The sequence below is a fragment of the Cuculus canorus genome, chromosome 12 (genome assembly GCF_017976375.1).
Source record: "Cuculus canorus isolate bCucCan1 chromosome 12, bCucCan1.pri, whole genome shotgun sequence".
Taxonomy (NCBI): domain Eukaryota; kingdom Metazoa; phylum Chordata; class Aves; order Cuculiformes; family Cuculidae; genus Cuculus; species Cuculus canorus.
This window is the reverse complement of record NC_071412.1, coordinates 2,767,696-2,792,150: the sequence shown is the minus strand read 5'-3', so window position 1 is coordinate 2,792,150 and position 24,455 is coordinate 2,767,696. Positions and strand designations below refer to the sequence as shown.

At 37.6% G+C, this 24,455-nt stretch overlaps 1 protein-coding gene across 5 annotated transcripts in view; it reads right to left on the bottom strand.

Annotated features, from left to right (window-relative positions):
* WDR72 (WD repeat domain 72) overlaps positions 1 to 24,455 on the bottom strand; it is a 129,925-nt gene that overhangs the window by 73,025 nt on the left and 32,445 nt on the right. For all 5 annotated transcript variants that reach the window (XR_008451933.1, XM_054078127.1, XM_054078129.1 and 2 more), the window contains one exon: positions 7,788 to 7,993. Coding sequence is in view for 4 of the 5 variants with exons in the window: in XM_054078127.1 (XP_053934102.1) it covers positions 7,788 to 7,993 (206 nt within the window). In the remaining variant the exon portion in view is untranslated. The remainder of the gene's footprint in view (positions 1 to 7,787; positions 7,994 to 24,455) is intronic.

The following is a 24,455-nucleotide window of genomic DNA, read 5'->3' as shown; positions in this document are numbered from 1 at the left end:
ATAGGGCTCAGTGACGAGTGGTAGCCAAAACATTTTCAGCCTTATTCAGCACTTAAGAAGAAGAGCCATAAGATGGAACATCTCCTGTGTTTCCTAGATCATCAGCTGGACGAACAATGCTACAGCAATCCACAAAACAGACCACTGACTCATGGATCTAGGAATTATTGTACTGAACAATTTCCTGGATGCATGAACATCTCTGAGAATAATGCTGAATACAGAGATACTGCCAACATGACCTTAGAAGGAGGGTACAAGTACAAGAATGTAGCTTTCTCCTAAGAAGGACTGACGTATATAAAAATTAAGTTACCAGCTCATGGCTAGCTGCTGACTCCAACCGAAATAATGCATTTGCCTGGGCTGCTCTGGTAACACCTTTCCCATATTGGATTATAAAGAGTCCCAACCCAGGAAATTTATGTACGTAAAAAGTACTACAGCAAATCCTAAGTGACTTTCTAGTAAAGAAAAAGAACTAAAGAAATTGTGAGATTAAATTCTTAAATATTAAAATCCTGTCTATCCTAGAAAACACCATTCTTAAACTCAGGAATAGGCAAGTTGGACTTTCTTCAGATTCTACATAATTCTAGGATGCATCAGGACAGCAGTCACACCTCTGTACCCACAGGTTTCATACTGTTCTCTTCCTGAGAGCTGTTCAGTCTTACTGAAGGGAGTAGAACTGCATAGGCTTCCAAGAGAAGTGAACAAACCTGATTGGCTGATGCATCTTTTCCACAGGTATTGCAAGAGCCAATCGGACCACCAGCACAAACTAAGGCTTGAGTGCTAATACGCAGAAAAACACGTCAAAAGAATGGAAATGTAATAACTGCTGTTGCTTTGTTTTAAAAAGAAACAATTTAAGTTGAACCCATTAAGTTGAATCCATTAGTATTTTATTTCTACTACTTAATTGAGATAAGACATTCAACTAGTTATTAGAAGGAAGCTAGTGGGTAGCAAAGGTGTTCTTTTGCAGAGAAAGGTTTGGTGTTGCAAGTCCCAGCTCTATAATTGCATTTCATGTGCCCATGTATTTCTGAAGAAGTCACTGCTTTTTCTTAATAGATGAGTGGAACTGAAACCTAGGAAAGTCTCAAAGATCTGAATTACTTTTCTTAAGTAATACTAATTAAACTATAAGAGGCCAGGAACTTAATGTTTAGAATAGAAAAGACTATCATCACAAGTGTAAAGATTCCTTCATCCTGCTGTCATCAATGGTGAGGAATACTCAAGAATACCACTGGACAACGTGAAAATATAAAGGTTATAAGACAGATAATATGATTTATTTTAGCATTATTAGGATTAGGTAGAGCAGTTAGAAGAAAAATCAGTTAGGCTGATCTACAGAAGAAATCGCATCTTAGGGACTAGAAAGTAGTAAACATAAAAAATGAGATAGGAAAACTCAAACTTTACACAGCTCCACAGTCAGAACCGAAAGACACAATTGTAAGTGGAGACTAAGATATCACTTCAGAAAGACAGATGCCACGTTTCTATCCATAAAGATAGGTCCCTAAAAAAAGCAAAATACAAACTTTGCTACAGTTTCCAAGGGACAGAGAAGCAAACTGCAGCATGTAGTTCAGGTATGGGAGAAGATGAAGAAGAGGAAGACGGCAACAGCTAGCTTAGCTTCAATAGATGGTCTTTCAATGTGAAATACTTCACAAGGGCTATTGTATTGACCTTAGGATTATTTCTAGTAGGACATCAGCATTTTTTTTCGCATTAGCACAGGATCTAATTAGTTGTCTAGGCAGGTAAAACAAAAATTTTGTCAGTCACCTTATGTATGGTAACAAAGGAAAAGAGTTCATCGAATTATACAGAAAACGTTCAAAACATTGAAATAAATAGTTCACACTTATTCTCAGAGCTCTGTCGGCCTGTGTTACTTGCCATCCACATCTGCAAGAGTAAAATGTGCTACAGTGTCACAATGGCAGCTTTTTACTTCAAAACAAATAAATGAAGAAAAAAATGAAAGCAAGTTCTTGACTTGGTGGACCAATTCAGAAACCTGCAGTAACTTTCAGCAAAGCTGACGTGGTCCAGGCTATCGGTGCCTTTTAACTGGTACCAATTTAATGTCATAACTCTAAAGTTTTTACTTCACTGTTCTTACGTTGCTGTCTTGGTCCCTTAATAAAATACTGAATTGTGAAATTTCACAGGAAATGTAGTACTGAAATATTTAGCATCCCAGTCACGGGAGATATACATATATATAAAAAACCATCTTTGCTTCTTGACCAATTTTCCTACTCTGCTTAATAAATTACTAAATACAGCTTCTGAACACAAGCTGCTGTAAGAAAACAGAAATGCCATAGCAGCAACAACATAAAGATTACCAGCTTTAAAGGAAAAATGGTCTACTGCTTTCTGCTTTGCTTTTTTCTTAATAATCCACTTCATGCAAATTATCAAGATCTGTAATTCCTTGTAATAATGCTCTAAATATAACAAAAGGAAAGAAATAAAAGGAATCCATGTCCAACGTACCATTGTTTATGGTACCAATCCTGATTTCATATTTGATATGTATTATTTGGTATTTGTGCTTGTATCTTATTTCCATTTTTCTATCAATTTTTCCATCAGTAAAATTTAACTAGTAGTGATTTTTCCAGGCTTCCAATAACAATTTTGTTTTCAAATTGCACCCTTTACTACACTAAAAAAAACCTGCTATTTTCCTACAGTCTTCATTTGTCTTTTACTTATTATGTGCAGCAACATAACTTAGGAGATATTTCTTTTATTATTTTTACTCTCTGTACATTGTTTCTTGTTTCAGAAGCATTTTGCCTTTGCATGTTTTTTTTAGAGCAGAATATGTATAAGAGAATAAAAGTTGTTTGGAACAATTAATACTAGGTATGTCAATTTAAAATGTTTAAATTGTGTTTACAAGTGTTATAGTAACGGGTACATCAGTACAACAGTCAATTATGTCTAATAACTGCATAAATAAAAAGGAATTCTTACAATCTTATGTAAAAGCCTGATTTAGACATTTTTACTCTGGTTTCTGCACCATACATGGATGTTCACGGAACAGTATTTTAAGAAACTGTCGAGTGAATAAATCAAGCAATAAATATATGTATAAAAGTTACATGTGTAAGTTAATCGATCCTTCCCCCTCCCTTCCACTTGTTTATTTTATGCACACAATTTCTCTTTTCTGGTCCAGCTCTTCTGTTGTATAATTCAGCAGTCCACGGCTTCACAATTATTGCACAAATTTTAAAAGCTGCTCTTCTCTTCCTCCAACATTTTTAACCAGAAGAAGCTCTAATTATAGTATTGAAATCACTTGAAATATCTGTGCATGATAAAGACTGATTTACATCCAGACTATTTCAGCTGAAAAGCTAGGAAACTTTCTAACAGGAGTGGTTTTTGGAACATCAGGAAAACAATTGCCAGACATATCCAGCTTTTTATGTGCATCAGTGAAATCTTCAGATGACGCACTGAAGCATTTTAATTTTTTTTTTAAGAAAACAGCTTTTCACACAGCTCCGATTTTCAAATATAACTATGACTTAAAGGTATAATGAGAGATTGTTCCATATAAACACCCCGAGCGGACAATCTAGGGAGTAGTCTATCGTAATTAAGCCCAGTGATTCAATACCTATTGCTACTGGGCAGGTATCATAGCAACCTTGTGTCACTGACTGCTGCCGGAAAACTGTTCAGCACTAGCCAGAGTGCTTCAGGAAAATCTACAATGGCACTCCAGATTGTCAACATCTGTGGGGGTTGTTACAAGGAGAACAACAAAGAAATCTGCTCTAAAAAATTCTGTGCTTAGAAAATTGACAGGGTTACTCCAGTAGCACTACAAAAAGGAAAATAGAGAGAGGAAGGAAAGATGGTTTTTTGTCATTAGTTACATAACTTATGCACCCGCTTCCTAATATCCCCACCTATAAGCTGAGAGTTGAAATAGTGCTGCATTACCACATCATTTATGTACATCCACAAAGTAATCTTTTTTTGTTTACTAAACACAAGCATTCATCACCAACATTAATCTGAAACAGACCCACTTTAAAATAATATTTAAACTTCCACAAATGAACTCTTGATTGTCTTTTATAAATCTGCAAAAAAAAAAAAAAACCAAAAACAAAAAAAAAACCACCCAAAGAAACGGTTACTATGAACAAGAACCCAATATTGATTTTTCTGCGGTGCAGTAAAGCATCTCCATTCTATTTGGCTCCTGTCAAAGCCACTCTTTAACAGCTGGAGTCAAATTGCACTATTTACAGCAAGAGCCCTTGTCAAGTGGACCATAAGTATTCTAACAATACACTATTCAAATGGCACTTTGCCACACAAATTGCTGACTTGATGAATACCCCACGTCGATGACTAAGGCCAATATAAAAGTTTCATTTTTATGATAAGTTTTACATTCACATATTAAGCAAAGCTTTCTTGAAGAACTATTAAGCTATATATTTGGGGTCTTTTGACATAGAAAATAATTAAAATCTGTTTAAATATATCAAGGGGATTTGACAACATTAATATGGATCTTGTGTTAACTGCATTTGTCACGCTCATCTGTTATTGGTACTCCCACTGGCACGTGCAGCACAATAAAAGAATTAAAATGGTGAAAACACCATGAAATCAAAGCATTCTGCTTTTGTATCCGTGATTTACATGATGACAAATGTTTTGGAAAAAAGCCTTTGAAGCTAGACTGCTACGTGAGGATATTTTCCTTCTTTCTTCTTAGGACAGAGTAAAGACAGATGATTGCTTTGCAAATGTTATTTTGTCCTAAATAGAATATTAATGATAAAAACAGAGTTAAGAAAAAATGCTGAATCTTACTTGCAATCTTCCTGTGCATCATCTCATTGTACAAAGGGTCTGTCACAAGTGTAATACCAACACAACAGAATAGCTACTCCTCACTTTTTTTCTGTTACGTAAATCTTCTGAAATGGAACTCTTAAAAAAACAGGTTAAAATTTACCACATTGTTGGGTTTTTTTCTAAAAATAGAAACGTATTAACATTTTAGTGTGTTGTTAAATTTTAATACACGATTTGCCGAAGAAGCAAATTGATAATTAAATACTCATTGTACACACTCAAGCTAAAATCTTTTGATAATCTGAAAGTTTCACGATAGTTTCATCTGTGTGGTCGTTATAGACTTAATATGGTACGAAATGTTGAAAACTGATATCCACAGAGCTCTAATTTCATGGGATCCAGATTTCAGGAGACGATTTCAAGATGCTAAAATAGAATAATTCAAAGAGTCAATACAGAGCTTTTTAAAGACCTAAAATGTTTCCTGCATAAGAACCAAGAAGAATGGCGGACTTCATAACACGTCTTTATTTCAGCACTAACAAAACAGTGTTAAAAAAAGCTGTAGAGCTCCACACTCCTTTTGTGTAGCTCGCACTGAGCTCCTGAAATAGCATTAAGGGGACCTCTATTGTTATATTCAGGTTCAGCTACTTTCTGTAGCCTCCAGCATCTCCCATGCCTACCTATAGAACCTGCTCTAACGGGAACGGAGGTGGGAAGCAGCACCTGATGCAAGAGAGAACAGATTTTTGATGAATGAAGAGTAGTTTCCCCAAGTATAGAAATTCATTTGTTAGGAAATTGGTCTAAAGTAACACAGCTACAATGACAAAAAGGTGATCTAAAAAAAAAAGATATTTTGACGGTCATAGGGAAGTCTAAGAGATATCAATAATATTCTCTCAATACAAAAGTTTTCACTAGGACAAGATAATTAATCAAAGTTCAAGGAAGAAAATGGAATATTTTATTAAGAAAGAAGAGCAGCTGAGATGTATGTCTGATCAAGAAAAGCACTATAAATTACTACAATTCCACCGCCACCTTTTGAGACATTACTTCCAATCTAAGATCATGATAAACTACAAAGCACGTTAAACTCCACACTTTAAAATTTAGTGAAACCTATTTTCTCATATTCCATGAGCAGCACATTTTCTTTCCAGCCACTTTAAATCATTTTCTACTTAATAGGCATGACCAAAACTACACCTCAAACACAACTACTATAACTTTTTCTGTTGTTCCTCTTTACAAAGGAAAGAAGAAACTATTCCCTTTAATAAACTAACAGCGAGATCAGATTCTGTGTCAATGGCCAACTAGTGCACCATCTGCCCCACAACATGTTCAGCGGGATTATGCTCTAATAAGACTTTTCAGAAAATGGGATCAAAAAGAACTTGAGAAATCAAACTAAGGTTAGGAAAAGGTCAAAGTTAAATATTAAGTGTTAAACAACAACCATTATGAACTCCAAGTTAGATGTAAATTTATAGCCACAGTAAAGAAAGACAAGAAAAGAAAACGCAAGAATGAGGACTTGGGTTAATTTGTAACTTTATCAGACAGAATTTTGCAATATCCCGTATTTAATTTACCACTATTAATAAAGCTAGAAAAAGGACCATTCTGAAGGCTTTTCCCACATATGACGTGAGGGAAAGCATTTTTTATCTTCCCATACTTGTGTGAAGACATTTTTTATCTACATTCTGAGTTGAGAAATAGCAGACACAACTTCCTCTGCATATTGGAGAATGAAACTCCCCAAACCCATAAATTAAAAAGTGGTAAACACGAGCAAACAACATCAAGGACCTATTTTTAAGATACACTTATATGAAGAGCTCAATGAATACATTTACTCCTGATGCACGAGAAGTGTTTTCAGAAAACTGTATATCTTACCTTCCAGTCTGAATAAGGTAGTACCTACTCAATGAATTTGAGATGGTATTGAATTAGAGGTAGTTTTAATAATTGGTTTTACATTTAGCAAACACAGGCTTTTTAAACAGCTGCAAATAACTGATAAATAGATATATCTATCCTACAAGCAAAAGGAATGACTATTGCATTTTCAACCTTACTTCTCAGTATATGGTGTCTCTGTACTCACGTTCTCAGCCTTAACAGCACATTACCACTAGTTTCAGTATGGTATTCCATTCTATTGTTTTTTACAAAACAAAGAGAAAGAGCACATCTTTTGCATCAGTCACAATTATTTGGTTTAACTACTTCAGTAAAAAAAACCCAACCCTGTTAGATAAAGCTAAGTACAGTGCTGGCCAAATCTCTCCTGAAGACTGATGCATCTATTTGCAGCCCAGTATCTCACAAGCGATATCACAGTCCTCTTTTTAACCAATAAGGCACCAAATCTAATCACGCTACTATAAATGTAAGGCACTTGCACTCTACGATGATGTTAACAGAAAACAAACACCTCCTAAAAATTAGCATTTATTGACAAAAGGACTCTCTGGTTTCATAGGAAAAAAAAGCAATAATGGAAAGGCCAGTAGGATTGTGCCATAAGGAGCTTTTCCCAAGGCGCTTACACCTGAACGGGTGGGTTGAATTGTTGTGAGGGTACTGCTACTAGACGCAGTCATAAGCCATAGGCATAAAGAAATGGGGTCTAAGTGAGTGCTAAGTCTCTGAGAAAACCCTTCTGAGATGATAGAGGTGACCTTGCATAAGGCACTTCCCCCATCTTTCCGATTTGTCCTATGAAACAGGGTTGAAGGCATAAAAATTGAGCCAGTTGGAACAAGGCTTTATAAACTTAAACCCGAACTTCCACACCACTTACACAGAGCTACAAATCTGTGAAGACAAAAGGGTAAAGATTTGGACCACAATGCATGGGTCTTGAGAAATGCTCTATTCTTCATTCTTACCTTATCTGGATATTTTTCTGTATGAGTAAGATTGGAAGAGGCCATGCCATGCTTGTAAAAGCTAGAGGGTTTGCATCCAGCACTTTTATTTCTTCTTGACTCTTGAGATACAGGAAGCAGCGCATCTGCCACTAAGCATTCCGAATCTTCAATGGAAGCAAAAATTGCTTTTGCCATTTCACCTGTTTCATGCCGTTCCAGCGTGCCTAGAGAAATGCAACAGCAGTCAGTTTTTTCAGGTCACTATACCATTTCATATTTCAGTGCAAGTATCATAAAATTAACATAGTACACCTCATGTAAACATATAAATCATGAAACCTTTATGGATGAGCCAACTAATTGCTCATTTCTGGACCTTAAAAATGTAATTTTACAGAGTCTATTCCACAGCATTGCTATCTTAAAAAAAAATAAAGCTTAATTTATAATGAATCAGTGCAGCAAATACCTTAGATTCAGACCATAAGGAACTTAACATATTTTGTACAGTATGTGAAGCCAGATGCAGCCTTCAAAAGGAGCAAAGGAAATTACACGAATACCACTTGCCCTAACTCTATTCAAAAGTGTCATTTGCTTTCTTTTCAAAGCCCTAACAGAGCATTTGTGTCATTAACAATGTAAACAATAACACATTTATGTAATATTTTAGTGCTGTCCTCTAGTGTTCTAGATTACAAATAGCAAGGGAAAGTTCAATTTTTTTATTCCATTCCTAAAAAACATCCTTAACTCTGACACGTTTTGAACATCTGAAAATACTACATGTAGCTTAGTGGTCAGGAATGTTTGAGAGACTATTTCATCACTTGTGCAGCTCTAGACAGTTCAATTCCTCAACTGTTATATTATTTAAGTAATATTTCCATTTAGTAATAATTCTAGTCATAGTATTTACTGTATAACTAAAGATACCTAAACTAAGTTTAAATATATTTGAAATGAGCTCCTATTATCTACTACACATTTCCTATAGGAATTAAACCCATAAGAAATTGCTGAAATGGCATGTTTCCTATAAATAGCAGAGATAAAAGACATGTGAAGGATTTTTAAAGTATTAAATATCTGCTAGAACAGGAAATGTTTTTTTCCCTTAAGTTTGAATTCCTTGTAGCCTCCAGTGATACAACATGAATTTTGCCTTTCATTGCTAGCTGAAAAAATGTATAACACTGAGGTTCTATCAGTAACACCTGCTAAAAATATTGGACTGGGATTGAGGGATCTCATACGGTAAGTGTTTGTGTGTGTACGTGTGTATAAAATCTCTTCATCTGAAATCATTTCTCTGAAACTCATCCATTTCAGTTCGCTGTAGTATCACCTTTGTTAATTCCAAGACTCTTGGCCATATAAGTCAGAGAAGAAGAAAGTAATGCAACTGATTCTTTGTGCCCTATATAATCAATTGAATACCACAAATTACTATAATATTGCACTGAAAAAAAACAAAGATCAGCCCCAGTTGTTTTTAATACACCATTTTCTTCATCTCTCCCAAGGATCTGCAGCCAGTGTCAGGGATCATTATAGAACTGAACACTTACTGGCAGGAAAGCAAGTTGCCCAAAGATCTTTACAGCTGGACTGTCTACAAACACCTCGAAACAATACTGGCTACAAAGCTCACAACATTTCAGTATTTCAGGAATGCAAACACTATATTTATAGAGGCCTGCAAGGAAAGATTAAACAATTCATACTAGAAATATGAGCAAACACTCGAAAGTATTAGACTGGTTGCAAAGTTAGCAAGTTTGGAAATAATATAGTCACTCAGTTAATATTATTTTGGCCAATTTCTACATGCAACGTAGTCTTTCAAGCTGTAAACATGTCTTATTTCCTTACAGAACTCCCTGCAACATTCAGAGCAAGAGGTGAACAAAAGTCACCAAGGAAGCAGTTGTTCTCCCTTACCATTAAGTGTGAAGGTCTAAACTGTTACTATCAACTTCTGCAGCAAGACCACTACACAGGTATATTTATATCCATTCTTGTTTTATGCTTCACTTTCATCTGTGCAATTCACAACTACAGCAATCAAGTGTTTCAGAAAGACTATTACAACTACAGGCAGGACGCTAAGGTAGAGATTACAATAAATTTGTGAACAGAACAGGTTTAGTTAGCTCCAGATGCAACTATGAGTGCCTCACCACCAGTCATCCCTCAGAGCCAGACTACTCTATGGAATCATCTTGTGGATTTATAATAGCATAGAACCAATTAATTAAGGCTATCATACTACAGCGGCAAAAAAGGATAAAACCATGTTTCTAACAAAAATCAAGATCCAAGTTGTCTAACTTTTTATCCTCCTATACATACAAGTATATAGAAAAAATGGAAGTGAATTTAATGCTTGCATTATTTTCCATATATCAGAGCTTCTTTCTCGGCTACAGCGTCAGAGCCAAATTTTCAATTTCTGCTTAAATCAAAATTTTTTAGTTGAAAGAAAAAGAAACAGACCAGAAGAAGTGGTAAAAAGTTACAAAAGATGCAGATAACAGCATTTCACTCTTTGAAGACCATGGCCTGAACAGTATAAATAGGCAGTCTTGATGTACGCAAAAGCAAATTGGTATTTTATGTATTTTACACACACAGACGTATATCTATATGTATCTCTATCTTACTTTCATCTGCTAACAGATGGGCTTCTACAAACTACAGACTTACAGATGTAAACTAAGAAAAAACTGAACATATTGTTGGGTTACCAAACACTTCTGCCACTACCAAACTTTTCTAAGTGTCAGGATCATGCCATAACAAGTCTACCGTTCTGTATGTGTAGCTTGAAGAAGAGAAAATTAACTTCTTATCAAGTGAAAAAAAACCCTTCTGGGTTCATACTAGGCAAGAAATATGACTCAGCCTCTCACACAGAGAAGTTACTTTTTTTTTTTCTTTTAAAGCACATTTATAGAAAGGAATATGGATTAGAAAACAAGGCCTTGGACAACCAGCTTAGTTTCTTCCTGACAGAAGGCTATGATATACTAAAGTCAATTTCAAAAACTTACTGAGTTGCATCTTTAAATCATCTGTATATCATTCATAACGTCTATTTCAAACCTTTTGTAAGCAGCATCTTCTCAAATAGGTTCCTTTCATAAAAACACCTGCTTGCCTATACTCCTTAATCATGCATCTCCGTACATGCATATATGCACGCAGACAGATTTGTGTGTACATGTGGAGCTCCAATAAAAGGGTACAAAATGCATAGGAAAATGATGCACGACCATGAAAGTATTACGAAGTATTTATTTTACCCAGTGTATATTCATAGAATCATATAATCACCAGGTTGGAAAGGACCCACTGGATTATCGAGTCCAACCATTCCTAACACTCCCTTAAACCATGTCCCTCAGCACTTCATCAACCCGTTCCTTAAACACCTCCAGGGAAGGTGACTCGACCCCCTCCCTGGGCAGCCTCTGCCAGTGCCCAATGACTCTTCCCATGAAGAATTTTTTTCTGATATTCAGCCTGACCCTCCCCTGGCGGAGCTTCAGGCCATTCCCTCTTGTCCTGTCCCCTGTCACTTGGGAGAAGAGCCCAGCTCCCTCCTCTCCACAACCTCCTTTCAGGTAGTTGTAGAGAGTAATAAGGTCACCCCTCAGCCTCCTCTTCTCCAGGCTAAACAACCCCAGCTCTCTCAGCTGCTCCTCGTAAGACTTGTTCTCCAGCCCCTCAGCAGCTTCGTTGCTCTTCTCTGGACACGCTCCAGAGCCTCAACATCCTTCTTGTGGTGAGGGGCCCAGAACTGAGCACAGTACTCAAGGTGCGGTCTCACCAGTGCCGAGTACAGAGGGAAAATCGCCTCCCTGGACCTGCTGGTCACACTCTTTCTGATCCAAGCCAAGATGCCATTGGCCTTCTTGGCCACCTGGGCACACTGCTGGCTCATGTTCAGTTGCTGTCAACCAACACCCCCAGGTCCTTCTCCTCTGTGCAGCTCTCCAGCCACTCTTCCCCCAGTCTGTAGCACTGCACAGGGTTGTTGTGCCCCAAGTGCAGGACCCGGCATTTGGCCTTGTTGAACCTCATGCCATTGGCCTCAGCCCAGCAGTCCAGCCTGTTCAGATCCCTTTGCAGAGCCTCCCTACCCTCCAGCAGATCCACGCTTCCACCCAGCTTAGTGCCATCTGCAAACTTGCTGAGGGTGCACTCAATGCCTTCATCCAGGTCATTGATAAAGACATTGAACAGAGCTGGACCCAGCACTGAGCCCTGAGGAACCCCACTTGTAAATGGCCTCCAGCTGGAGTTAACTCCATTGACCACCACTCTCTGGGCTCGGCCATCCAACCAGTTTTCAACCCAGGAGAGTGTGCGCATGTCCAGGCCAGAGACTGACAGTTTCTGAAGCAGAATGCTGTGAGAAACTGTCAAAGGCTTTACTGAAGTCCAAGAAGACTCCATCCACAGCCTTTCCCCCATCCAGTAGTCGAGTGACTTTGTTATAGAAGGCGATCAGGTTAGTTTGGCAAGATCTGTCTTTTGTAAACCCGTGTTGACTGGGCCTGATCACCCGGTTCTCTTGCATGTGCTTCATGATAGCACTCAAGATCACCTGTTCCATGACTTTCCCAGGGACTGAGGTCAGACTGACAGGGCTGTAGTTCCCCGGATCCTCCCTGCAACCCTTCTTGTAGATGGGCACATCAGCCAGCCTCCAGTCTAGTGGAACTTCTCCAGTCAGCCAGGACCACTTGAAGATGATGGAAAGGGGTTTGGAAAGGACATCCACCAGCTCCTTCAATACTCTTGGCTGGATCCCATCCGGCCCCATAGACTTGTGGGTGTCTTGCTGGGCAAGCAAGTCTCTAACCGCCTCCTCTTGGATCATGGGAGCCTCATTCTGCTCCTCTAACTCCTGGGTTTGTACACAGAGGGGAAAACTTTCCTTGCTATTAAAGACTGAGGCAAAGAAGGCATTAAGTACCTCAGCTTTGTCCTTATCCCCTGTCACTGTTGTTCCTTCTGCATCCAATAGGGACTGAATATTCCCCCCAGTCCTCTTTTTCCTGTTAATGTATTTGTAGAACGATTTTTTATTATCTTTCACAGATTTAGCCAATTTGATTTCTAGTTGGGCCTCAGCCCTCCCGATTTTTTCCCTGCACGATCTCACTTTCAGCCTGTAGTCCACCCAAGATGCCTGCCCCTTCCTCCAAAGCTCATAGACCTTCTTCTTCTTTTTGATGCATCTCAAGATCTCCCTGCTCAACCAAGATGGCTTTTTCCCCCACCAGCTCCTTTTCCAAACACAGGGATGGCTTGCTCTTGAGCTGCTAGGATTTCATTTTTTTAAGAGCGCCCAGCCCTCATGGGCTCCCTTGCCCTGAATTTTACACTTCTGAAGAGCCCAAAATACTGATTTGCTGATTGAGCTAGTGGCAGAAAGCCCTGTATTCTGTGATTTCTAAATACATCTTTAAAAGGAACAAAATGGGGTGGGTATATGTTTGTGGAGAGGAGGAAAGGACGTACGTGTGACAAAGACATTCTGACCATTGCAAACAGTCAAAAGAATACTGGGGCAGGTGGTTATTGTTCCAGAAACTGTTATTTGTTAGGAACATGTTGTCTCTGATTTTATAGGAAAATAAAAATAAAAGGAGAAAGAAAAGACACAGCCTGTACACGGGCGTACAGAAAAGAGAACAGAAATACGATGCTGAAACCTGAAAGTATTTTAAACACAAATGAGCCCAAAAGCTTTTGACTGAGGAGCATAAAATAACAATGGATGAAAGCAAAAAGATATGGTTTTCTATGCAGCAGCAACACCACTGCTATGACCCCCCACTATACATACAAAATACAGGAAAAGAAAGTCTTTATCTCTCTAAAGCTGTGACCATGGCAACCAAGTCTCAGGAACAGATGAGCGGAGTATTTCTCTCTCCTGGGCAGCTTTGGACCACCAGATGTGAACAGCTAGAGACTGTTACAACATCTTATTCTTCTTCTGGTCCAAGTACTACAAATTGTGTCTCTTGGTGTTAGTGCTGTCCACACAGTTCTCCAGGTTCTGCCTTTACTGACTGATGCAGTTTTATCGGGGAGGTCACATTCTCCTGCCTTAAGACGAGTATCCACTGACATCACATGACCTGTCATATCATCAAGCTCCAGTGCTTTCTGTCTGCTGTCACAGCTAAAGTATTGAAAATCCTCAATACTGCAGTGCTGTTGTGACCCAGTAACTGGGCTGAATCTTACAGCATAATAGAGATATGTGAATGAAAAACTGTTTCAGAATTGATTTTATTTAAAAGAGAACATGGTCAAGAACAAATCCTTTTCTTTACTAGCCAAAACAAAACCCTCACCTTTCAGAACAAGTAGCACCTGTAATATTAGCCGTTTTATTTTCTGTCAAGATCTGTTCCACTTTCTGAAAAGATCGTTCTTTCTGCAAATACCTATTTCATCTGAAAAGAAACTCCCTCCCACTTTTCTTCTATGCTGGTAGAGCCAGGCAAACAGAAATTTTATGTTACTCACTAAAAGATGCTTGAATTTTACAAGTCTCCTGCTCCAAGACTGCAGTCAAATACATCACTTGAAAAATTTCTCCTAACTGCTAGTGCTACCAGTCCAACACCAAATGTCTTAAAACATGGAACAAACACTGCATGAAGCATATATATTTTCAACCAATATCAAGGGAAAAGTAAATGCAATCTAAGAAATAGAAACAGGATAAATCAAACAATACACGGCCCATTAAAATCTAATAATCCTTAAAAGTATATTTTACATATAGGAATTGTTTAACAAGGGAGATGCCTTGTGACTACTGCACTGTATAGAGGAGCATGTAGAGTGTCTTGGCAGACACTCCATAATGATTCCTGCATTTGGAAGATTTCTGCCAAACTGCTACACATTACTGTGATTCTTCAGAACATACATTTTCAGAACAGCATTAGCAAGCTATTGTCAGAATATACTTCAGCTAAAGAAAGAAATAAAGAGCAATACAAAGAAAAGTACTGGAATATCATTGATCAAGTAGGTTTACATATGTAGGTAAAAAGAGCAGCTTTCCGATGCAGCCGATCCTCATGCCAGAATTTCTGCTGCAGACAACTCCCTGAAACAGGGACATCAGTTACCCTGTTCTCTCCCTGACTCCAACTAAGCTACCCTGAAGAACAATAATCCTGTAACAGGAATTGTTGAGATACAGTAGATGTGCTAAACTTGGTTGAGTGGAGGAAGGGGACAATTCTGACCATGGAAGACATGTGAGCAGTTCCTCTCCATTCCTTTATTATCATCTGAAAAACGGAATGAGGATGGAAATAAAATGGAACATATGGAATGAAAACCCTCCCTGATCTTAAGTCTTCTGTCTGACTGCACTGACCTTGTCAATCAGTTCTCATTTCCAGTTAATTTTTCCAATTTAAAATTAACTCTTACTTTATTAATAACAAAATCAAAAGGAAGATCAACCATCAACTGTAAGAAATGCACATAGAGCTAAATTTCACACGTGATCAACCTAGTACACACAAAGTACATAAAAGTATGTGTGCATGTAAACATATGAATATAAAGGTATTTGAATATTTTAAGTACAAAATAGCTACCTGAGCTTCTGCAGACTGGGTAAAAAGACATCCCTTCTCTTTTTTGGGGTTTGTTTTTTTTTTGAGACAAAATTTTCCAAGGTCCACTACCTTTTATCATTCTACATCAATAAGTAGTTCCTAAACAATGACTCGTGTTTAGACAACTATGAAATATTCAAGTGCAAGCTACAGACTGACCTAAGTTTTATACATATTAAAAAATGCCATAAAATAAGGTAAAACATTAGTTAAGTTTTAAGGCTGATAAATTAAAACAAAGAAAAAAACTCCCAAACACTAAACTTCCACAAAGCATCTATCTTCATGTTTATGAATTATTTTGAATCACTCACATTTCAAGATATGCTACCCGTGTTTCCTCAGCCTTTACGTGTTTTAGAAAGGGATTTAAGTGGTAGCATAAGATGTGCAGAGAAACTATAGTACAAGGGCAACCTGCTACCTTACTGCATGGTATCACTTGCATCGTGCATTTTTCCTTTAACACACTTTGAATCCCTCCACAGAGCTGCTTTCTTAGAGGAAGATTGTCTACACCAGAAATTGTTTAATGTTACATTAAGTGTTAATTGTTTAATGTTACAGTCCTCTTGGCCCAAGAAGCTATCTTGTCTCAGTTCAATAGTGCACAGCTGGGTTAACTCACTCCCTGCAGGTTCTCCCTTTCTCTAAGGATGCCTCTTAAGTATGAAGTTGGAGGAGGGAGAGAAATCAAGAAGATCTCAACCCACATGGTGTCTGCCCTGACTATTAATGTTGTAGGTCAAACCATGACGCAAGAACTCAAGAGCTAAATCACTGGAGCCTTTTTCCAAATACAAAAAGCTCCCTTTAGGCACATCCAAGCCTTTCAGGCTCTTCAATTAACTCCTCCTAGTAATGCAACAGGGTACTTAATATTTAAGCCATAGTTGTGCAAGGGCTATTCTTTATAGTTTCACAAGGGATGATGGAATTACATGCAATATAACTGTCTGAGAGACCACTGTAAGGAATTTCAAATGAGACTTATTTGTCCTAATATGAGAAAAAGAATACAAAAGTGGTTTCTTATAACCAAGCAGTCTTAAGGGCCCATATTCCAGATACATATCTGAACGCACCTAACTGAAGATAAATCTGTTCAGTAAACAAATTACTAACCAATATTATATTGTGCAATTCTAAAATGATGGAAAGCAAAAATATTGTGTGGTTGTGAACTGATGATGTGTAGAATGTACGAGTGTGTGTACAAGACATTGATTGACAGGACTATTTTAAAACAATGTTAGACAGAAACAAGAGAAATTTTACACAAACTTCAAAGTGCCTTGGAGAAACAAACAAAACACATACACACCCCTAAAGACCTCAAATTAATGAAAATTTGTCATACATCACCTCTGCCTGAAAAACTTGCATCTCCCCAAAAGCCTTCTAAGACATTATGCAATTTTACTATACAAATGTATAAGAAGACTTTATTAAACAACTCCACAGGTGTTTCTATCAAGTAACACTTTCTACAATTAGGCCATTTTGCGCTTCTGAAGATTTATGGTTTTATCATCAGTTCAAGATGAAGTTCATTGCCCTACTCACATGAACTGCATAGAGATCGACCTAGTGCCCCTTCCTAACAAAACCATTTCACAGTTACTGCATCTTACTCCTACAAATGTATAAATGACTTGCATTTGTGACCAGAAGCACAGGACCCTACAGGCAATTTTGTTAGCCTGGAGAAAGTGAATCACTAAACAGACTTCACAGAAACTCAATATTAAGAGGCTTTTTTGCTCCCAAGCATGTAAAAAATATGCATGTAGTGTGTTTCACAAAAGACTCACCACACGTAGTTACCAAGGACTCTGAAACTGAGTTGTGCATCTGCTCAGATCTTTAAGCTATAAGGAGTTCACCGAGGGAAAAAAAGAAAAAGGTAGTGACCGCTGTGACTTTGACTCCAGCTACACCACAGCCTCCAGCTTATGAAATGCAACCACAGGATTTATCAGCCAGGCCACACGCACCCACTCAAATCTAATTCTGACCAATGACCTGAAGAGAAAGAAAGAGAGAGAGAGAAAGAGAGAGAGAGAGAAAGATGGAGAAACAGGGAAAGAAACAGAAAATGAAAAAAGATACCCAAAGAGATCACAATGACTATATTTTGTGAGGACAAAAGGGTCACAGGAGTGTAATTATTGTTGCTTCTACAATGACCCAAGCATAAATGTATAGGAAATTAATGACTGAGTTTACTTTCATACAGTTCTAAGAATTTCATTAAAATGGTACAACTTATGTCCTCACAGACACCCAGTGAAACCTAAACATTAGTTTCCTAAGCATTTTAATCGCCAATTTCTTCCTGAGATGAGAAAAGCTGTCAGACATATTGAATGATAGTTTATAGAAAAAACCCAAACAAAACAAACAAAGAAAGCTGAGAAACCCCACACATTCTGCAACTCAGGTGATACCTGCGGAGAGTTTACCAGAGATTTAGAAGACTTATTACTGTTGGTACCACTTACAAAAATACTGGAGCGTATGAAACTACATGCAAATTATCTCTAAACAACATTTGACCAGCATGTTTGACCAATGTGATTAAAGGTTTGATCTACAACACCACTACGTGCATAGCAATTTCATTTTCTCCTCAGCAAGGAGGTTTCTGAAATAGAAAAGGCTTTATGTACAAGCTTAAATTACTCAATGTCACATTAACATCACAAGAAATTTTCAGAGTACTTCTGAACTCTTGCCTATTGTTTTGTAAAGATTCTTTTCATGATAGAAGTGATCGTACAAATGTATTTGACTAACGTTAAGCACGTTTTATGAGAGCTGCAAATCCCACTAAAAACCTGCTTTAACTTACTGATACCTGTGTAGGTTGTTAAATGCTTGAGCTAAAGTTTTATAGGCTCAACAGCTACCTTAGGGGAGCAGGATTTGGTTTTTCGTTTCTCAGCGAAAGAGTTTGTTTCAAACCATTTATCATTCCTGTTAAAGTCATATGCACGTTTCATAAAAATCTTCAAAGCATGGATGCAAAGCTGAACATTACACTTTTGTGAGACACACAGAGTCAATGCTGATGCCTTGTTCCCACAATTTCAATTGAAGCACCATTTTCCCTTCTGATTGTTCAAGCAAGAGTGGTCTGTACAGAATCCATCCCATATAATGACAAGTAGCCAAGCTTATTATAGTGAACGCACGTCAGTCTTTCGCCTACCCCTCTTTAGAAACCAAGTTATCTAAATACAGAAAATTATGGATAAGTATGAGCATAATGCTAAGTTTTCAAAGACTGGTAGTAATAGCAAAGAAAATCTCTGAATTGAGGTAGTGGGTAGTGTTACTAAGCATTTAAACATTGTGGCAGATTACAATGAAACGTATTACATTCGGAAAAGGATTCCTAATAGGGGACAAAACTGGAAAACAATACACACTAAGCATTATGAATAAAATATTAAATAGGTATTTATTTAGTAATTGTCCTCCAGAATTCAGAGATGCACAAAAACCAAATGTACAATTGCAAAAGCTAGACTTGTGCAATGTGATTTGCAAAAATAGTCTTCACCTTAATATTTTTGAGCTTTTCAAAGCTTAACTTCACAAACTTCTTTTCCTTCAATGACATATCTCTTCAGTGTAGAGTTATGGAACCGTACTTCAATAATATCTTTTGGGATTTCTCTGTTTTGTTATTTATAGCAATTCTATTTTATGTAGAAAACTTTAGTTATGTCCTTTATTTTTAATTACTTTAATTGTCCCTTATGTTATTAAATGTTACAGAACACTAACAAGTAAAATACAAGTAAAATAAGCTACCCATAAACAAGACTGAGGTGAGGATAGTCATCAAAAAAAAGAAAAAAGGGGAAGCAGGTACTTTAAGTACACAAAAAGCCTACAATAACATTTATTATCAAATATCACCTTTTGAATTACATTTCCCAGCAGTGCACAGAATAGTAAAATCACCACAGAAAGCAGTAAAAATCATTATGATCACCATATGGATAGCAAGCACAACATGGAAAATTCAGCTAATTCAGTGCTTTTGCAAAATTAAGAAATCTGGTTTCGTGTATGAAAAGTAAGTCCCTTTCTACGCAAAAAGCAAGATCCCCCAGGCTAGGGGCTTAGAATATGGTGCAAAGCTTTTTCAACTTTGGTTTCAGATCTCACAAACCATTATTAAAAAGAGCTTCTAAACAAGTAACAAAAATTTATGATGGCCCTACTACGGTGTGAAGCACATGACACGTGAAAGCACCCTTACTGGTCAGGAGGACGTTTTCTACACTTTGGACAGATTTCCATCATCACATGGTTTACTGCTCACACTGACGTTGTGAATACAAGTGAGCTGGATCTGTACTTGAATTTATTCTAACATAGTGTATTAGCAGTAACAGTAGTGACTGTGTCATAGAATCATAGAACAGTTTGGGTTGGAAGGGACCTTAAAGATCATCCCGTTCCACCCTCCTGCCACGGACAGGGACACCTCCCACTGGCTCAGGCTGCCCAAGGCCCATCCAACCTGGCCTGGAACACCTCCAGGGATGGGGCAGCCACAGATTCCCTGGGCAGCCTGGGCCAGGGCCTCACCACTCTCATGGTGAAGAAATTCCTCCCCATGTCCAGTCTAAATCTGCCTCACTCCAGTTTATACCCATTGCCCCTCGTCCCATCCCCACAAGCCTTTCCAAACAGCCCCTCCCCAGCTTTCCTGTAGCCCCTTCAGGTACTGGGAGGTCATTTGTATCACAGACAACACCACAATAAGACAATCCCCAGTGCATTCAGGTAAGAAGCCTGTAAGACGACTAAACCAACACAGCTTTTGTGCCCTAGGTAAGTATGAAAAAATACAACACATCCAGCATAAGTTAATTGCGTATTATTATGATAACTGAACAAAACATTTTATTAAGTGATGTTATTCTATTTTTAAATTGACAATAAATATTTTGTAAAACAATAAAACAGAATAAGAATGCAGAAGAAAAACAGGAAAATTAGTAGATGATTCACTCTAAAACCATGAGGAATAAACTCATATTAAACTAGTACTAATTGAAAGAGTAAATCTACCTCTGATAAATGAAGAGCGCTACCTCTCAGCAAGGAAGATTGCTTTTTAAAGTTTACCAATTCTTTCCCCACTCCCAGATACATATTGGGCAGAAATGCGGCTCAGTAGACATGTTGTCATGCACTGTATACAGCAAGAAAAAAACCCACTGAGCTTTTACCACTATGTCTTATTCTACAGATATGTACCATTTTTAAAAAAACAGGTACCCAACTGCTTAGGAAAATGCAAAAGCAATATAGATAACGGCTCATTTCCTTCTTGAAGTGGATTTCAAGTGGTGGCTATCGGAAGAAATATTCTGCACTTTAATTAGAATAAAATTTGTTATTGATTTTCGTATTTGTCTTCTAGCACGCAATTTTGGAACATATCTTGTACACATGCTACATTAATATTCCAAATGTATTATTAGATCAATATTTATTGTCATGGAAAGATATTCCACTGTAATGGAAAGCTGCTGTATCCATATATTAAAATTTAGGCAAAATATTTTAAACTACTTTAATAGTTCATGGCTTCTGCATTGCTTTCTATATCACTACCCACGTACATGTGCAATAACAATAACTTTACTTTGTTCTGCAAACTAAGGGACTAAAAGAATAGGATTCAAATTCTCACATTCTACACCTGTTACAGCAGCAGGCAACTAGCTTTGGGTTTTGTCCCCTCCTCTTCTTCAGACTCCACTTGTAGTCCACAGGCAAATATAGACTTTTAGTCATTCCCGCTTCCTTGCACTCATTACAAAACCAACAAGAATTACTATTCCATAGGTAGAGGACTTAAGTATAGGTAGAACTGTCAACTCAGATCAGGAAAATTCCACTTGAAGTCAACTATATTCTTGGTATTTAACCCATTTTTAGCTGAAATGGGTTAAACACCAAGGGTATAGTTGACTTCAAGTGGCATAAACTATGCTGAAATACCGATTCATTTGGAATAAAAGCGGCGCATTGTACTCAAGGAACTACCCACTGACTATGTAAAATTAGGCATCTTTGGCAATCTCACAAAGACAGGGTAAAATAAATTGTAAGATCTAAGCCAGTACTACTTTATGTAATTTCTAACAATGTTTCTCCCACTCAGTAAAGTGTAAAAACTGTTATGAAAGCATGCTAAAGACAACTTAAATATTTTAAAAACTTCAGAATGCTTTTCTAAAAAGCACGTCAGCCTCTGTCAGAAAAATGGACAACGAACTGCTGTTATGCCTAATGAAGTCTTTCACCTGCTTAAAAATCCTCTTAATTACCTGACGGATGGGCAATTTTGGAGCTAAATTGGTATAACTGAAAGAGGCATAGGTACTAGATGCCCCTAAACTTTTGAAAAGTCATCTATCAATTTTAACTGAATTATTGCTGACTCTGCAACAGCGTAAATATCAAAATATTCAAGGAAATTCCTTAATCCTCAGCTTGAAATTATAAACAGACTGGCTGTTTTCCCAGTTATCCATTAACTCTAATACAGTAACACTGTTCAGATTTTAAACTGCAAAGAGTGATAGACGAGCCTGACAAAATCAGGTCCTCCACTGACTTTCAGTTAAAGAGGCAAAGCTTCAGTCATGAAGTTAACCACATAGCTGCAAAACTCCCCCACAGAAACACACTTTTTGGCTACAGAAACAACAAAAACTTTATCGTATGTCCATTTCTGTAACAGGAGTCCAAGCAGAAGGCTACTACTTAGACTTTATCCCGTTTAACTGAGACAGGGAACATGCTCACAGGTAACCGTATAGGCAAGCTGTACTGGGCAACACTGCCTGTTCCTTTGCTAACAGATGAAATTCATAATGAAAAGCCGCTATGTTCCTGCAGAGGTTTGTCTGTGATGCTGTGTACGTCTTTCCCATACATCTGAACTACGCTTTGTCTGCCCAAGTGGCACTGAAGTATCTACGCAGCTCTTGATCTAGGTCAGGCCAATTTCAAGGATCAATGCCGTGACCTCTCACGTTCTTCTGCAATACAGATATAATTCACATTAAACCAACTACAGTATACCCTAGTAGGCTTTCCCAGGTATTCACCCTACTCTTTTACTTACCAATGCATAACAGCAATGAAAAAAAAATTAATTTGTTAACTGCTCATGCAGCAATAAACACGTTTATTGCGTTCCAGCTATTCCTTAAGAGGCAGTGACTGTAGCTTTCATTCTTAGTTGATACTAGTAACAAAATACACAGAAACAGTAATTAAACCCCCTCATTTTTAACCATCTGCATTCTTTCTAAATGTGTGATACACATGAGCAGTGGCATACATTTTACTGCATCTTTAGTTTTTAAAGAGGGAGCATTTTTATGGCCAAAGAAGAGACCATTAAAAGTACACTCCCATTTTTGTCTCTACAGTCCTATGCTATTAAATGTCAATGCTTTACAAAGAATTCACTATACTTTAGTGTGAAGTTACCTAGCTGCACTAAATAAAGTTGCATCAGAGATGTGATTCTGCCTCCAGACCAGTAACTTCTTTGGGCTGCCTCGGGTATTGTACGGTGATAGACACTATTAGGTCTTATATTGTCGAGTGCAGCGATCTGCATTTTGGCCTAGCGTCTCTATAGAATTAATGAGTCAAATTCATTTTTCTTGTTGTCAAGCACACACAGCAGCAGCACTGAATTCACTCCGCAATTTACTATCCAGAAATCTAGGGGAGAAATTATTGTTTGCCCGATTTGTTTGTTTGTTTTTAACTAAGGAAGAACATCATTACACCACACTGTGGGGATAAAAAAAAGTCCCCACTGTCAAGAGATAATTCAAAGGGATACACTAAGTATCATTTAATCCTGCAAGATACCTTTCTGAGCAGTGCAGACGTGGCCTTCTCTAACACCATGCACGGAGCTGCTTTTTTTCAGGTCTATACAGATGGCTTCTTTAAATCAAGAGACAAAAGCTTCAATTTAAAAATGACAGGATGAATCACTTAGCAATTATTTACTCAGCCCCAGAAGTTTGGAATACCTATGACCTGTCAGCACTACTTCTAGTTAGCAGCGTATGTTCTAGGAAGTAAAAAGCATACTGAAAGGCTGAAAAAGTAAAAAGCTGGGTTTTTTTTTTTTAGATGTGGGATATATTTAAGTCTTAGAAATTTTTATCAGAAAACAAACCTTCCCATGAAAAATCTAAAACAAAGCTATCCTGTTGTACACTGCTGTCCTCCCGCAGACATCAGCGGGCAACAAGGCCTACTGAAGATGCACCTTCATAGGAACTACTACACTTCATGGCACTCCAACGGCTCCAGAAATAAGCTCTGTTAATAATTAAACTTTAAATTAACTTCTTATGCTATGATAAATGAAGTTATATTCTCTCATGTCATTAGCATAGTTATTTTGGCTTGAAATTCAGAAGGGTTTTTTTGGTTGGTTGGTTTGGGGGGGTTCTATTTTCTTTGGGTTTTGGTTTGTTTGTTTAAGAAGGTCGTTAAGTGTTGCACTGACATTCTGTGGGATCTGAGTCCCCTTAGAATCCAAGGTCTTGCCAAGAGGCACATCAAGACTTGCCACCAGGTGAGCTTTAACTTTTATTCCCATCACAGGGGCACCTGAGATGCTGTTAGACTGTACTCAACAAATACAACAACAGCACAGACTATGACGGATCCATAACAAATGCATCATAAAAGCATGCATGAAAAATAATCACTGCATGCTCAACATCTGTATTTTAGAGCTTTAATATCTCATCTATTTCCCTCTTTAAACAAAGTGATTAACGTCTGACAGAAAATACATTATGCAGATCAGTTAAGAACCATAGCGACAACAGATTTAGAAGGAAAAAATATTCTGTGGTCCTTTATTAAAATTTGCTACATTTTATTGCAGTTTCAAATGCACACTAATCCTTTGTTTAAAATATGACTCTACAAGAAA